This window comes from Pongo abelii, chromosome 8 (assembly GCF_028885655.2).
Source record: "Pongo abelii isolate AG06213 chromosome 8, NHGRI_mPonAbe1-v2.0_pri, whole genome shotgun sequence".
Classification (NCBI taxonomy): Eukaryota; Metazoa; Chordata; class Mammalia; order Primates; family Hominidae; genus Pongo; species Pongo abelii.
The window spans coordinates 26,990,110-27,004,217 of NC_071993.2; the positions used below are offsets into that span (position 1 = coordinate 26,990,110).

The 14,108-nt window shown below is 35.3% G+C and overlaps 1 protein-coding gene across 12 annotated transcripts in view; it reads right to left on the reverse strand.

Moving 5' to 3' along the window:
• The window catches only part of ABI1 (abl interactor 1), a 117,816-nt gene that overhangs the window by 7,541 nt on the left and 96,167 nt on the right, over positions 1-14,108 (reverse strand). For 2 of the 12 annotated variants that reach the window (XM_009245186.3, NM_001132928.1), the window contains 3 exon segments: positions 10,714-10,814; positions 4,630-4,806; positions 1,231-1,317 (listed from right to left, as the gene is read on the reverse strand). In XM_009245186.3, the coding sequence (XP_009243461.1) occupies positions 1,231-1,317; positions 4,630-4,806; positions 10,714-10,814 (365 nt within the window). 12 annotated transcript variants of the gene reach the window in all.

A 14,108-nucleotide genomic window follows, 5' to 3' on the forward strand; every position in this document is an offset into this window, starting at 1 on the left:
CTTACACTCAGAAATTTCAACATTACGAAACAACATTTTATAACAAGCCAATTGGATCACACATTTCCTGAAGGAAGAGGCTTTTGTCTTAAACTGCTGGTATTCTTCCCAGAGTCTGGCACGTAACATCGGGTACACAAATATTTGACTGGCAGAAGGGAGGGAATGGGGAGAGTAACACAACAGGGTCAGCAAAAGCTGAAGAATGGAATTTGCCACAATATATTCTCTTGGAGGATAGGCTGGGCAAGTGGGTTATTCATTTGTTCAAACCATCCTGAGATTTATTTTCATGGTGATGGTCCAAATAAAGTAAATTAAAAATAGACCATATTACCATCAACAGCTATTCTAGCGTATTATAATTCAGTAATAGTGGTATTTTTCACTTTATAGAACATTCACTGTGATCATGCAGTTAAGATTACACATCTTCTGGAATTTCAAAAGTAATCAGGCAGTAATATAAACTAGCCTATCCTGATTAAAACCATATATCCAAAATAACTTCCCAAAAAAAAAAAAAAAAAAAATCCCTGAACTTCATTCAAGAGAAGATCTAAAAAAGTTAACTGATTTTCATATTCAGAAACAATCTTCGTGGGCCTGGATGTAGCCAAAATGTGAAAAGAATGCTAAATTGCTTATCACTCACACTGAAATGGATAGCATGAATGTAATTTACTTATTCTTGGTCATTCAATCTTATCCTAACAATGAACCTTTACGTAGGTTCAATATCATGTATGTACGAAAATCTAAGGCTACAAAGCTTTCCCTAAAATTTTGAAATTAAGGGGGGAAAACCTGTTCCAATTTCATATTAAATTTAATCTTACAGTATATCTACCTATATCTTGATAAATTTATTAGAATAAAAAATGTCTTCTAACTCTAGTAACTGTTAGAAGCTAAAAGTTTCCATATAATTTGAATTTTTGTGTTTGATTATTCTTTCCTTAAGAATATGTAAAGATCAGATCTCCTGTTTTAGATCATGTAAAGACATAAGAAAATTGCAGCTTTCAAATTTATATGGGTCAGTAACCATGCACACAAAGAGAAAAAACTGAAGACCGTGCTCTTCAGTTTCAGTAACATATCTGCACCTATTTTCAAGATAAGATTAGCTTCTCAGTAAAAGTAAGGAAAACGACGACTCATCGTCAGCCATGCATGCTATAAGGAGACAGCCTCTACTCTTCCATAGCTCAGTTTTTCCAAACTTACTGTTTTCCTGCACCCTGGCCACGAAGCCTGTGAGAGGTATCTGTGGAGTCAACTGAGGCATAGGGGGAGGGGGTGGAGCAATAGAAACTGGTAGCAACAACACAGTATGGGGGAAGTAAAACAGATAAAGGAAAGAAAAGGAAACAAACAAAAAGCAGAAGTCAGTTACAAGGACCACAAACGTAAGTATGCAAAGAACAGTTTGCAAATGAAACAAAACAAAACAAAAAACAAAACAAAAACCTGCAGAACCTTGAGTACATTTCCCACAAGCAAACCTAAAGGCCAAGTTGTGCTTAGCCAATTAATTAATTTTATAAAAGAACAAATATACTTAATTTAATCCTAATGTTATATTGTTTGGGGAAGATTTAAATTTACCATCACATTCATTTTAGTAAAATAAAATTTTCAAATTCTAAGGAAAGACTTCTAAAATAGGTAACAATGAAATACCTACATAGGTTTCCAGAATATTGTGTCTTTGCCATAGCTATAACAGGTTTGTCTAGCTTTAAGGTAATGTTGTAAATTAGGACCCACATAAATAAAACAAATACATAATAGCTGTTTATTTCATATATCAATAAAAATATTAATCACAGGTTTCCTTTAAAGACAGTTCTTATTATATATCTAAATTCACACACAGCTCTCCAGGAAAAACTCTTGTTTGTAAAACAAGGTTGTTATTTTTTTAAGTTGGCAATTTTATTTTTAAAAATATCAGTCCTAAATTTACAAGGGAATATATCATGTTAATCATTCAGAGTTTCATGGGATATCTCAAAAGTGACCTTTTTATCACTGTTCTGAAAAAGGAAACCTGATCTCCAATAAGTTAAAATATGTAGTTCTTTGCATTAAAGCAATTTTTAACAACTCATTGGATAGCTTGAAACACATTCACATGTATTTGTGGAGATGACATAATTGACAGGAAATTAATACCAAATACTCATGTATTAAAAATTATAACATACACTAGAAGTAAACATTCATATGTTTGTGACTTTGTCTCACTTTAACAAGACAGTAATTGCCAAAGATTGCTTAGAAAAAGTCAGTAGGACTAGATAGCAAAATTTAGTCTATTGGTGGTCACCAAGTAGTAACACTAAATTGATAGAGAAAAACAATTTATTGGTTACCAAGGATTAATCAAAAGGTTGTTTCAATTAATCCAACATGCAAATTCTGTTGGTAAGCATAAAAATTTGAAAGAAGTTCAGTGTTCAAAGAAGTAACAAAGCAATTATGTGCATTAATATTCACTGTATAGCTAAAGATAACATTCAATTCACTATGAAAGCAATCCTATTTCATTCTAATACTCTATAGAAGGCTCCTAAATAAAAGGTTAGAGGTTTTGACTTAAAAAACAAAAAACTCTCACAAACCTAAAAAAGTGTTTAGAAACAACTCTTAGCAACTAGCCATGCTGGTTAGTATGTAATGAAAAAGAAACGCTATGCTGCGAAGATACTAATCATTACTACATTTAGACAGAAGGGAAAATGTGCACATCGAAACACTAAAAACATTCACATACTACTACTACTATTACAACACCAACAGTAACTCAGATTGAAGGATAATTAATTTGACAAAACATAATAATTTATTTAAAATCTGAGGCCAAATTTGCTTTCCAATATTCAAAAGAATGTGGTCATTAATTAAAGTATCCTGTTTGAAAATAATCCACACAAGCATTGCTAAAATAAAACTATGTATTATATAAAAAAGTCACCAAAAATCCTATTTGCAGAGTAAATTAAATGTCTAAGTGGGGAAAAGAAAAATAATAAACAAAAAGATGGGATCTAAAAATTCAGAATATGAAAAAAATAAAGTTGATAAAATAAGTGAATTATTAGATAATCTGGAATATTTAGACAGACACTGGCTACCTTTTGATACCAAATGTTAGGTAAAATCCTATTTAGTGAAGTTTAACACTTCTCAGTAGCTTTAATATTTTAGTCTGGAAAAAAAGCTATATAAATTTTGGGATTATTTGTGAATTTTGATTATTTCTGATAAAGTGGTTTTCAATTATTAGGAATTTTTGCTATAACATAATTTATCTTTCAAATTTAAACAAAAAACTAATGAGAACTTTCAGCTGGGAGCAGTGGCTCACGCCTGTAATCCCAGCTCTTTTGGAGGCTGAAGTGGGTGGATCCCCTGAGATCAGGAGTTCGAGACCAGCCTGGCCAACGTGGTGAAATGCTGTCCCTACTAAAAATACAAAAATTAGCTAGGTGTAGTGGCAGGCACCTGTAATCCCAGCTACTCAGGTGGCTAAGGCAGGAGAATCGCTTGAACCTGGGAGGGTGAGGTTGCAGTGGGCCGAGATCGCGCCACTGCACTCCAGCCTGGGCGACAAGAGCGAAACACCATCTCAAAAAAAAAAACAAAAAAAACTTTCCCCTAGCTCTGCTTTAAAATACATATACAGGTCATTCATTATAAATAAAAAGAACTTAAAGCAACCTCCTATGTAAATATGGAGAATTCACTGAGTATTAAGTGTTTTTACATAAACTAAAATAACATGTGGCTCTAGAAAGAGCCACAAAAGCCATGTAGGAAAGCTTGTCTCAGTCTATGCCCAGTGGGCACAACTTTTTAAGCTAAAAGCAAACAGTGGACAACAGGTTCATTTCTAATTTTGTTTTCTTTTTTTCCTTTTTGCATTGAACATCTTAATATGGAAAGTGATATTAATGACTACCTACACTATTCCAACTTCCTAACATTATATGCTAAAACTATTTTCTTCTCTTACCAGCTTTTAAACACTGACTGCAATTAGTGTTGAGATGTGCAATTTGAGGTAAACAGAAAGATACCAAGAGAAATTCCCACCATTAGAATTATTCAAAGACAGAGTAATTAAGCAGGCATCACAAACAGTTTTAATCGGTTTTGAACTCATTTCTGAATAAGTTAATGACCTTAAAAGTGATAGCCAGCAATTTCATTATATTAATTTAAAGGAAAACTTTGACAATGTTTGTGTCTTTTATTTTACCATTACTACGCTGTCTCAAACATGCCAATAAATTCAGTTTATTTCTGCAATGTTTTTGTTCTCTAGTTCTACTTACGTAATAAAATAGCATATTAAAGTTAAATTTTAGTATACTCAATATAGACATGTCTCGATAAATTTAGTTAAGTATACTTGGTAAGTCTAAATTTTGGAAGAGAAAGTGGTAAGCAATTACTCTTAAAATGGTATGATTCAAGGACTAATATCCTAAAACAAAAATAAACATGAAACAGCATGGTTTTCAATTGTTGTCTATCACTGGCAAGAATAACAGTTTCAAATAATTTCCTTCAAAAGGAGCTCCACTGTTGCTGTATGCCTGCAAAGCACAAGCTTACTTGAATTTTGAGAATAAAGTGGACCTCCATTAACATGAGGCTGAGCAGAAAATTGAGCAGTCACAGAGGGAGTTCGTCTGTATCCACCAGAAGATGTCGAAGAAGTAGTAGAGTTGTGTCGAGATATCTGCCTGGTCATTGTGCCATACTGGGAACCAGGAGCTGAGCCCGGGGCTGCTGAAAAGCATTAGTCAAAGGCAACCAACAAAGAGACTTGAGCATTGTAATCACCTTAGATGGGAGAACAAAGCGGGAGGGGGCCTCAGTAAGAAATATTTATTACTTTTTCAAGACCAAGGCACAAAATAAAGAGAAAAGTAAACATAAAAATCAGTAACTTTATCTCCAAAGTCAAAAACAGAGAGAAAAAAAACAGCTGCATGGAAAGCTGCAAAAGTAAGTAATATTCTCAAGCTTTTAAAAAACATAATCCCAAATGGTACTTTGCTAATATGATATATAAGTTGTTTGTGCATTTTCAAATATATAGCTTTTATATGTAAATTGTCTTTCCAATAAGTACCAAAAGACGGTGTGAGGTAGAAGGCATCAGTCTTTAGACATAAGTAGATTCATGTCTGGTTTACAAATTTCTTCCTTTCCACTGACAAAACTTTCAGAATTTTGATTTGGCTAGACAGAGTCTTATAATGATAAGTCTCTGTCTAGCCAAATCCAAGTTAAACAATAAATTTTTATTTACTAATATTTTTGAGTTTTTATTGAATTAGCAGTTATTAGTATCAATACATATTAAGTAAAATCATTTTTAAGAAAAGTGCCATTTCTAGTTTCAAAGCACTTTCATGTAATGTCAGATTTGTTGTAGATCTCCAAAGTTTTAAGATTAACATACATTTTCCCTATTAAATTTTTATAACTGACAAAAGCAGAAAATTTTTTGACTCTATAAAATATGGCATTTTAAGGTAGTTTTGTCTAGAAAATCTATTCTCTTTCTCCATGCTTGGAGGGCTTCTTTTCCATAGTACATCCAAAAAATCTGCTTTTTTAAAAAAAAAATTAGCATGCTCATATATATATTTTCATCAGTTAATATCAAAACTGATGAAAATATTAATACTTAACATTGTATTAAGTGTCATCTTTCCCAACATTTCAAAAGTTTCATATTTAAAACGTTAGTAGAGTTCAAAGCCTCTAAAGTTAACTATACTTTCCAAAGTTAACTTTGGGATTATTATTATTTTCCTTGCCCCATCTAAACAACAAACAATGACAGAGTAAGTAAAAAGCCAGCATCCTATTTATCTTCATTCAGTTGTCTAATCATTCTTAGAGGTCACACAAGGTATTAGATAAAACCATACAGCAGAGGTTGTTCATTAAGAGAAGTGCTGATCTAACATTTTGGAACTCCCAAGTCATAGGCAGTCACTAATTATTTGAATCATCCACATGCTCATTTTCTAAATAGAAACAGTTTAAAAATAATTGTCTATTCAAAAGCCTTTGTGAATAAGTAATTTTGGACAGCTAGGTTTTTCCAGAGAGCCAAGAAATAAGCCTTTAAGGGCCAGGTGCGGTGGCTCATGCCTGTAATCCCAGCACTTTGGGAGGCCGAGGCAGGCGGATCACCTGAGGTCAGGAGTTTGAGACCAGCCTGGCCAACATGGCAAAAACTCGTGTCTACTAAAAATACAACAATTAGCCGGGCATGGAAGCACGTGCCTGTAATCCCAGCTATTCGGGAGGTTGAGACAGGAGAATCACTTGAACCCGGGAGATGGAGGTTGCAGTGAGCCAAGACTGCACCACTGCATTCCAGCCTGAGTGACAGAGAAAGACTCCATCTCAAAAAAAAAAAAAAAAAGAGTAAGCCTTTAACTGTTTTTGTTTTATTTTTTTATTTTGGGTAAAGAGTCTGACTCTGTCGCCCAGGCTGGAGTGCAGTGGTGGGATCACAGCTCACTGCAGCCTCAACCTCCTGTACTCAAGCAATCCTCCTACCTCAGCCTCCTGAGTAGCTGGGGATATAGGAGTGCACCACCAAACCCAGCTAATTTTTTATGTTTTGTAGAGACAGAGTCTCACTATGTTGCCCAGGGTGGTCTTGTCCTGGGCTCAAGCAATCCTCCCACCTTGGCCTCCCAAAATGCTGGATTACAGGTGTGAGCCACCACTCCCAGCCAACCATTTTTAATAGAAATCTCTGTAAAAGGATTTTACATTTCTCTGGCTTGTATAAAAAAGTGTATAGAAATCGAGTTATTTTTATTGGTGATTCAAGAACAAAAGCCAATCATTTAGCAATTCTGAGCCTATTTTAGAATTTAACATTTTATCATAAAATAAATAATGCCAAAGGGTGTGTGACTTATACGCATAATTATATGTTATACATGTGAATTATACACAGACATGTGTGTATAAAAAAATTTAAATAATATACAGCTCAAGAAATCGAATATTAACAAGATCACTGAGGCTTCCTGTGTGCTCCTCTCCTGGATTCCAACCCCCACAAGGTGTATGTTAAACATACTCTTTCTTCTGTAAATAGTTTTTATCATATAGATATATATATACACACATACACATATATAACCTTAAACAATACACACAGTTTTTACAAATTTATAAACTTTTGTAATGGAATGAATCTGTACATATTGTTGAATTGCTCTTTTTCCTTGATAATATTTTCAAAAATTCATCCATGTGGCTATGCATATCAATGTCATTCATTTTTGCTATTTTATTTGTATGCAAATATATCATAATTTATTTATCCATTCTACCACTATTAGACATTTTGGTTTCATTGAGATTTGTGTTATCAATACTACTACTACGAACATTCCTAAATATAATTCCTGAATCTCTAGGACAGTGGTTCTCAAACTTCATAATTGATCAGTATTTCTTCTTGAGGCCTTGTATTTTGTTTAAGATGGGGTCTCACTCTGTCACCCAGGCTAGAGCGCAGTGGCACAATCTCAGCTCTCTGCAACCTCTACCTTCCAGGCTCAAGCCATCCTCCCACCTCAGCCTCCCAAGTAGCTGGGGCTACAGGCATGTATCACCATGCCCGGCTAAATTTTTTGTATTTTTTGCAGAGATGAGGTCTTGCTATGTTGCCCAGGCTGGTCTCAAACTCCTGGATCAAGCAATCCGCCTGCCTCAGCCTCCCAAAGTGCTAGGATTAGAGGTGTGAGCCACTGTGTCCGACCTGACAGCTTGTTATAATATAGACTGCTGTATTATAACAGCAGAAACTCTCATCCTCAGAGTTTCCAGATTGAAGTAGGTCTAGAAGGGACCTGAGAATTTGTATTTCTAACTAGTTCTCAGATACTGATTTTCTGGGGATGATACTCTGAAAACCACTGCTCTAGCACAGCAGTTTTCACACTTTTTGGTCTTAGGGTCCACTCTTAGACAACCCCAAAAGCCTTTTGTTGACTTGGGTTATAGCTGTAGATAATTACCATATTAGATACTAAAACTGATATATCTTTAAAACATATGACTACACAAGTACACATTTCATTAGGAGTCAAAGCAATGACTTTATCATACTTCATGCAGCTTCTAGAAAATTCTACCATATAGTTATAACAGAATGAGAATGAAAAGGACAAATAATGAATAGAGCTCTGACCTCAAAAACTTCATGAAAGGATCTTGGTAATCCTCAGGGGTCCCTTAACCATATTTTGAGAACTAGTGCTCTAGGGTAAATGTGTAGAAATGAAATCTAGGGTAGGTACATGTTCAACTTGACTAGGTAACAATAAATTACTTTCTGAAGTGAGTATATAAATTAATAAACTCCCACCAGCAATTTGCTTTCCTCACCAACACACATCCTCACCAACACTGGTACTAGCAAACTTCTACCTTTTCACCTGTCTGCTGGATATAAAATAGTATCTCACTGTGGTTTTAATTTTAATTCTTCTGGTTATTAATTGGGTTGAGGCCATTTTTTTCTCACAGATTTTCTACCAACAATTTCTATTCTTAGGGTCTTCATTTTATTACCTCCTTTCTCTCTTTTCCTTGGTATGTGCAAATGTTTGGAAAAGATGTTGTTAGACAGCTTTATTTCACTTAACCTGAAACTCAGCTCTCATTATTTGAAACACCTCATTATCCATTTCTACCCAGATTACTGCGATTGTGTATTTCTAGACTCAATGGTTTTTACATTGACATTTAAAAATATTTAAAATTCCTTATATGCTCAGTTCAGTCATCCCCAACTTGTGAACAATTTAAATGCATTTTATCGAGAAAACTATTTCATGGCATCCTGAGATGTCATAAAAACTGGGCCATATCAGAGTTTTTCAAACTATGGTCCACAGGAAAGCCTCAGAGTACCCCCATCCCACACATATCATTTGCCTTTCAATTTTTCTCCTCCTGTCCCCACCTTCACCCTGATCCTTTGACTGTTGTATATACCAGAGAGTTCCAAATTAAGTTTCACTTGTGCGGGGCAGGGGGGATTACACTAGAAAAATCTAAACAAACAACAAATTAAAAACACATTAAGTTGGTTATAAACCAAGCATTTCATATTACAGAAAAAGTTGTTTTATATTTGTTTACTGTATAAGTGCAGAAGCCTTTCACCAGAAGTTAGTGATATTAGATTTAATACTTTAATCTTTGTATTATCACCTGCAACCTAATAACTATAAAAGCCAGCACTCTACTAGCACAGAGGAGTTTATTATGATTATGTAAAGTGAGTTCAATGGCTCCAATGGCTATGCAATCTCACCTATCACAGTGCTCACTGGGAGAAGTGGTGCCAGAGGTGGTGCTGGTGGAGCTCCAGAAGGAGGAGGGACAGAAATGTTTTCTAATAAAATAGTTTGTAATTCAAGTCAGAGTACAAGAAAAGAAAACTCAACATTTTGAAACAGCAAGAAAGTACAATGTATCGGAAAAAAAAAGAAAAAAGATACCCACATGTAAAGCATGCTCAAATGAGTATGAATTTTGTAGGTAAAGAGGCTACCGAGTTTATACCTGCCTTAACTATCAAATATGCCTATGTTTATAAGTGGCTTTTTCTCCTTTTTTCAAAAATATGCTTTTTTTTCCTAACATTTTTCATTATCATACTTTAAAAATATACATTTTTAACAATATAAAAAGTCTCCATTTCATTTACTAAAAATCAAGGGGCTAATTTAATGCTCTCCAAGGATTTCTTAAATTTTCATACTTTCTAAAAGTAAAATAACTTTCCTATCTTAATTTTATTTTACATTTATTGCATTTTACTGAAATATATATTGAATATCATCGATAAATGTAGTAAAGGCACAAAATAAGCAAACACCAGAGTAGTTACTGGCCTGCAAAGCAACATTAAAACTCTTAGAAACATAATTCATCTTTATAGACACTGATTCTCCAGCTGGAGTATCGTACAACACTGGTTTGCTCTTGAAATAATAAATGTCATTCTTGACTAGCATGCGAGGCAAATACAGTCAGCCCTCCATATCCATGGGTTCCTCATCCCTGGATTCAATCAACCATAGATCAAAAATATTTCGGGGAAAAAAATGGATGGCTACATCTGTCCTGAACATGTGCAGACTTATTTTTCTTGTCACTATTCCCTAAACAATACAGCATAACTATTTAAGTAGCACTTATATTGTATTAGGTATTACAAGTAATCTAGAGATGATTTAAAGAATATGAGAGGATGTGTGTAGGTTATATGCAAATACTACACCAGTTTATAGAAAGGACTTGGGCATCCATGCATTTTGGTATCCGCAGGGGACCTTGGAACCAATCCCCCATGGACACTGAGGAATGAATATATTTCTAAAGCAAAATGGCCAACAAAAGTTATTTAACAAAACTACTTAATATGCAGTACATATAAGGAGAAACAGCTGGTGAAATCCTAAAGACTTTGTGAAAAGCAATCTAAAAATACTGTTAACTTTGTTATCAGCCTTTATTCTAGCAATGATCACAAATTTAATTAATAATTTTACTCAATATGACTAATTTATTTCAGCCTTCCACAATAAAGCTCATAAATATTATCATATATTAAACATAGATTAATAAATAACACACCTGGTCCAATAGTGGGTGGCGAAGGTGTAGGCACAGCAATGGGAATGCCAATACTACTGCTACCACTGTTTTCTCGACTTCCACTTCCTCCACTACTTCCACTGAAAAGAAAAAAAAAAAACTGTGAAAAACCAATTCTAGAGACATATTTTTAAAAAAACCGTAATCACCCAAGGCCACTAAATACTCCTTTTATGTCATATAGTCATCCCTCAGTATCCTTGGAGGATTGGTTTCAAGAACCCCCTTGGATACCAAAACCCATGGATGTTCAAGTCCTGCAGTTGGCCCTACAGAACCAGTGGATATGAAATGTTGATCTTCCATATCTATAGGTTCTGCATCCCATGAATACTGGATTTTCAACCCGAGGCTGCCTTACTCTGGGGATGCAGAACCTGAGGAAGAGGGGAAGGGAAGGAGGCAGGGAGGAAGGGAAAGGAGAGGGAGCGGGGGAGGGGGGGAGGGAGGGAGAGTGGGAGGAAAAGTGGAAGGCAATGGGAGGGTTGCTGGGTGGGGGTGGGTGGGGGTGTGTGTGTAACAAGAAATTTTTAAGTTATTCATCACAAATCTTAATCCTAATATTTGAAATGGTTTCCTCTACTTCTCAACCTATCTGGAACCAATATAATGATAACACAGTACTTAAAACCATCTCTGTTGAAATATTTATCACCAACAAAATCTTATAGTACGAGTCAACAATTGTTTATTCAAAACCTGCTATGAAGAGCAGTGAACAATGCAGTCATGAACCACACCATCTGAAGTCCATAATGGGAAAACTGACATGAAAAGGTAATGTAATAGATACAACAAAAGAGAAAGTACAAATGATGTGGAAGTAAACTAAAAGGGTAATCCGTTCTAGTCTAAAATTAATATGAAAACTTCCTCTCATCTCAAAGAAAGGCGATAACACAGGGAAATTTTCTGGAAAATAAGCATAATGACAAAGAAAGATAATAGTGAAGTTTCAGTCTGGACATTCTGGAATAGTTGCTACTGATAAACTCTAACCAACTCCTCGCTATTCTACTTCCTGTGGATGTACTGTCCTGTTAGCTCTAGGACCTGGCTCTCTCTAGTTGTTTCTAGTGAGGTATAAGATCTTGTGCCGTCCAGTTGTTTAGAGTAATGTGTGTACATGTGTAAAAACATATATTTGTGCACATGCAGCCTTAGGCTCCATATTATGTTTTAAAATCTACATCATTTGCTCAATAAGCCCAGAAATTCAAAGGGCAAAGATTTGCAATGCCTGGATAAGATTTTTATTTTCTTCTGCAATATGATCATTCTATAATTAGATCATATGTTAATGGAAGAAAAAGAAAAAAGCCATTTATATAACAGACATAGCTTAGATGTGAAGACCTCCCTAACTCCCTCAAGCCAGGTGAGCAATACTTAGCTTTGTGCCGTCACTGCATCATAGCCCTATGAGTATTTACGCTCTTATTATGCTCCTCTTCAATTACTGTCTTTTTTCCAACAAGGGGTTGGCAAATTATGGCCTGTGGGCTAAAACTGGTCCATTGCCCAATTTTTACTACCTGTGAGTTAAGAATGTTTTTTACATTTTTTAATAGTTAAAAAAATCAAAAGAGGAATAATATTTTGTAACACCTTAAAATTATATGAAATTAGAATGTCAGTGCTATAAATAAAGTTTTACTGGAACATAGCCACATTCATTTATGTATTGTCAATGGCTGCTTTTGTGCTACAATGACAGATCTCAGTAATTGCATCAGAAACCATATGGCCCACGAATCCTAAAATATTGACAATCTGGCCCTTTATAGAAAAAGTTTGCTGATCCCTGTTCTAACAGAATGAGCTCTTGAAAAAAGAACTATGCCTTATTGACAAATGCCTAATATCTAATGAAACAACACTTAATAACTGCTTGTTGAATATGATTAAACTATGCTTCCACTATAGAGAAAAACTATACTTTAATCCAAGAGTTCAATAACAACAAAGAGAACAATTTTGTTCCTCAAAGAACTTGACCTGATACAGTAACTGCAGATATCAACTTAACAATTTGTTTACTAACAGCAGCAATAGTAATAAATACCGCTTACCTAGCATCTCGCATCTTGATATACCCTATTTAGTGGAATTCCATAAATCATTTTGATAAGTTATCTCTCATTTACCAACCTAAGAGTAAAGGCAAAAGAGAGGGTCCCTGCCCACATTATTAAGTGAGAGAGAAAACTGAAGAATAAAACAAATTTGGTTATATAATAAATTTATCTGGTTTTATAAAGCACTCAAAAATTGAAGTTGCTATATTTTGGGGGAAGAAGGTCGAGGCGATAACCAGGAAGGAGCATGAGGGGCTTCTGGGTTGCTGGTAATGTTCCATTTTCTGATCTGGGCGATGGTTATATGTGTGTCCATTCATCAAGCTGTATACTTAATGAAGTGGATACTTTTCTGAATGCTTGTTATGCTCTGTAACTAAATTTTTAAAAATCCACTGGGTAATTGATTTTTAGGACATTTAAAAATAATAAATACAAGGCTGGGAGCGGTGGATCACGCCTGTAATCCCAACACTTTGGGAGGCCGATGTGGGCGGATCACCTGAGGTCAGGAGTTAGAGACCAGCCTGGGCAACATGGTGAAACCTCATCTCTACTAAAATACAAAAATTAGCCAGGCGTGGTGGCGTGCACTTGTAATCCCAGCTACTCTGGAGGCTGAGGCAGGAGAATTGCTTAAGCCTGGGTGGTAGAAGTTGCAGTGAGCCGAGATCACGTCACTGCACTCCAGCCTGGGTGACAGAGCTAGACTCCATCTCCAAAAAGATATTATTATTATTATTATTATTATAACATATTCTAGTATACTGATTCTCTTAAAAAAAGTCTCCCTCAGATTTAAGCTTAATCTTCTTTCCTTCAATCTCTGAAAGTTTAAATCACGTTGTATAATTCCTATGATATTTAATCTTTTCTCCGAAAGTATTTGAGTGGTTTGCCTTGAATTTTTTTAAAAGAGCATTTTAAAACATTCTTAGGGCCGGGCACAGTGACTCACACCTATAATCCCAGCATTTTGGGAGGCCGAGGCAGGAGGATCACCTGAGGTCGGGAGTTCGAAACCAGCCTGACCAACATGCAGAAACCCCGTCTCAACTCAAAATTAGCCAGGCGTGGTGGCTCAGGCCTGTAATCCCAGCTACTTGGGAGGCTGAGGCAGGAGAATTGCTTGAACCTGGGAGGCAGAGGTTGCAGTGAGCCGAGATCGCACCACTGCACTCCAGCCTGGGCAACAAGAGCAAAACTCTGTCACACACAAAAAAAGAAAAAAATTCTTTAGTCTTAACCCATAGAGTCTGATACAGTCTGTACCTCTATCAAAAGGAGGAAATACAA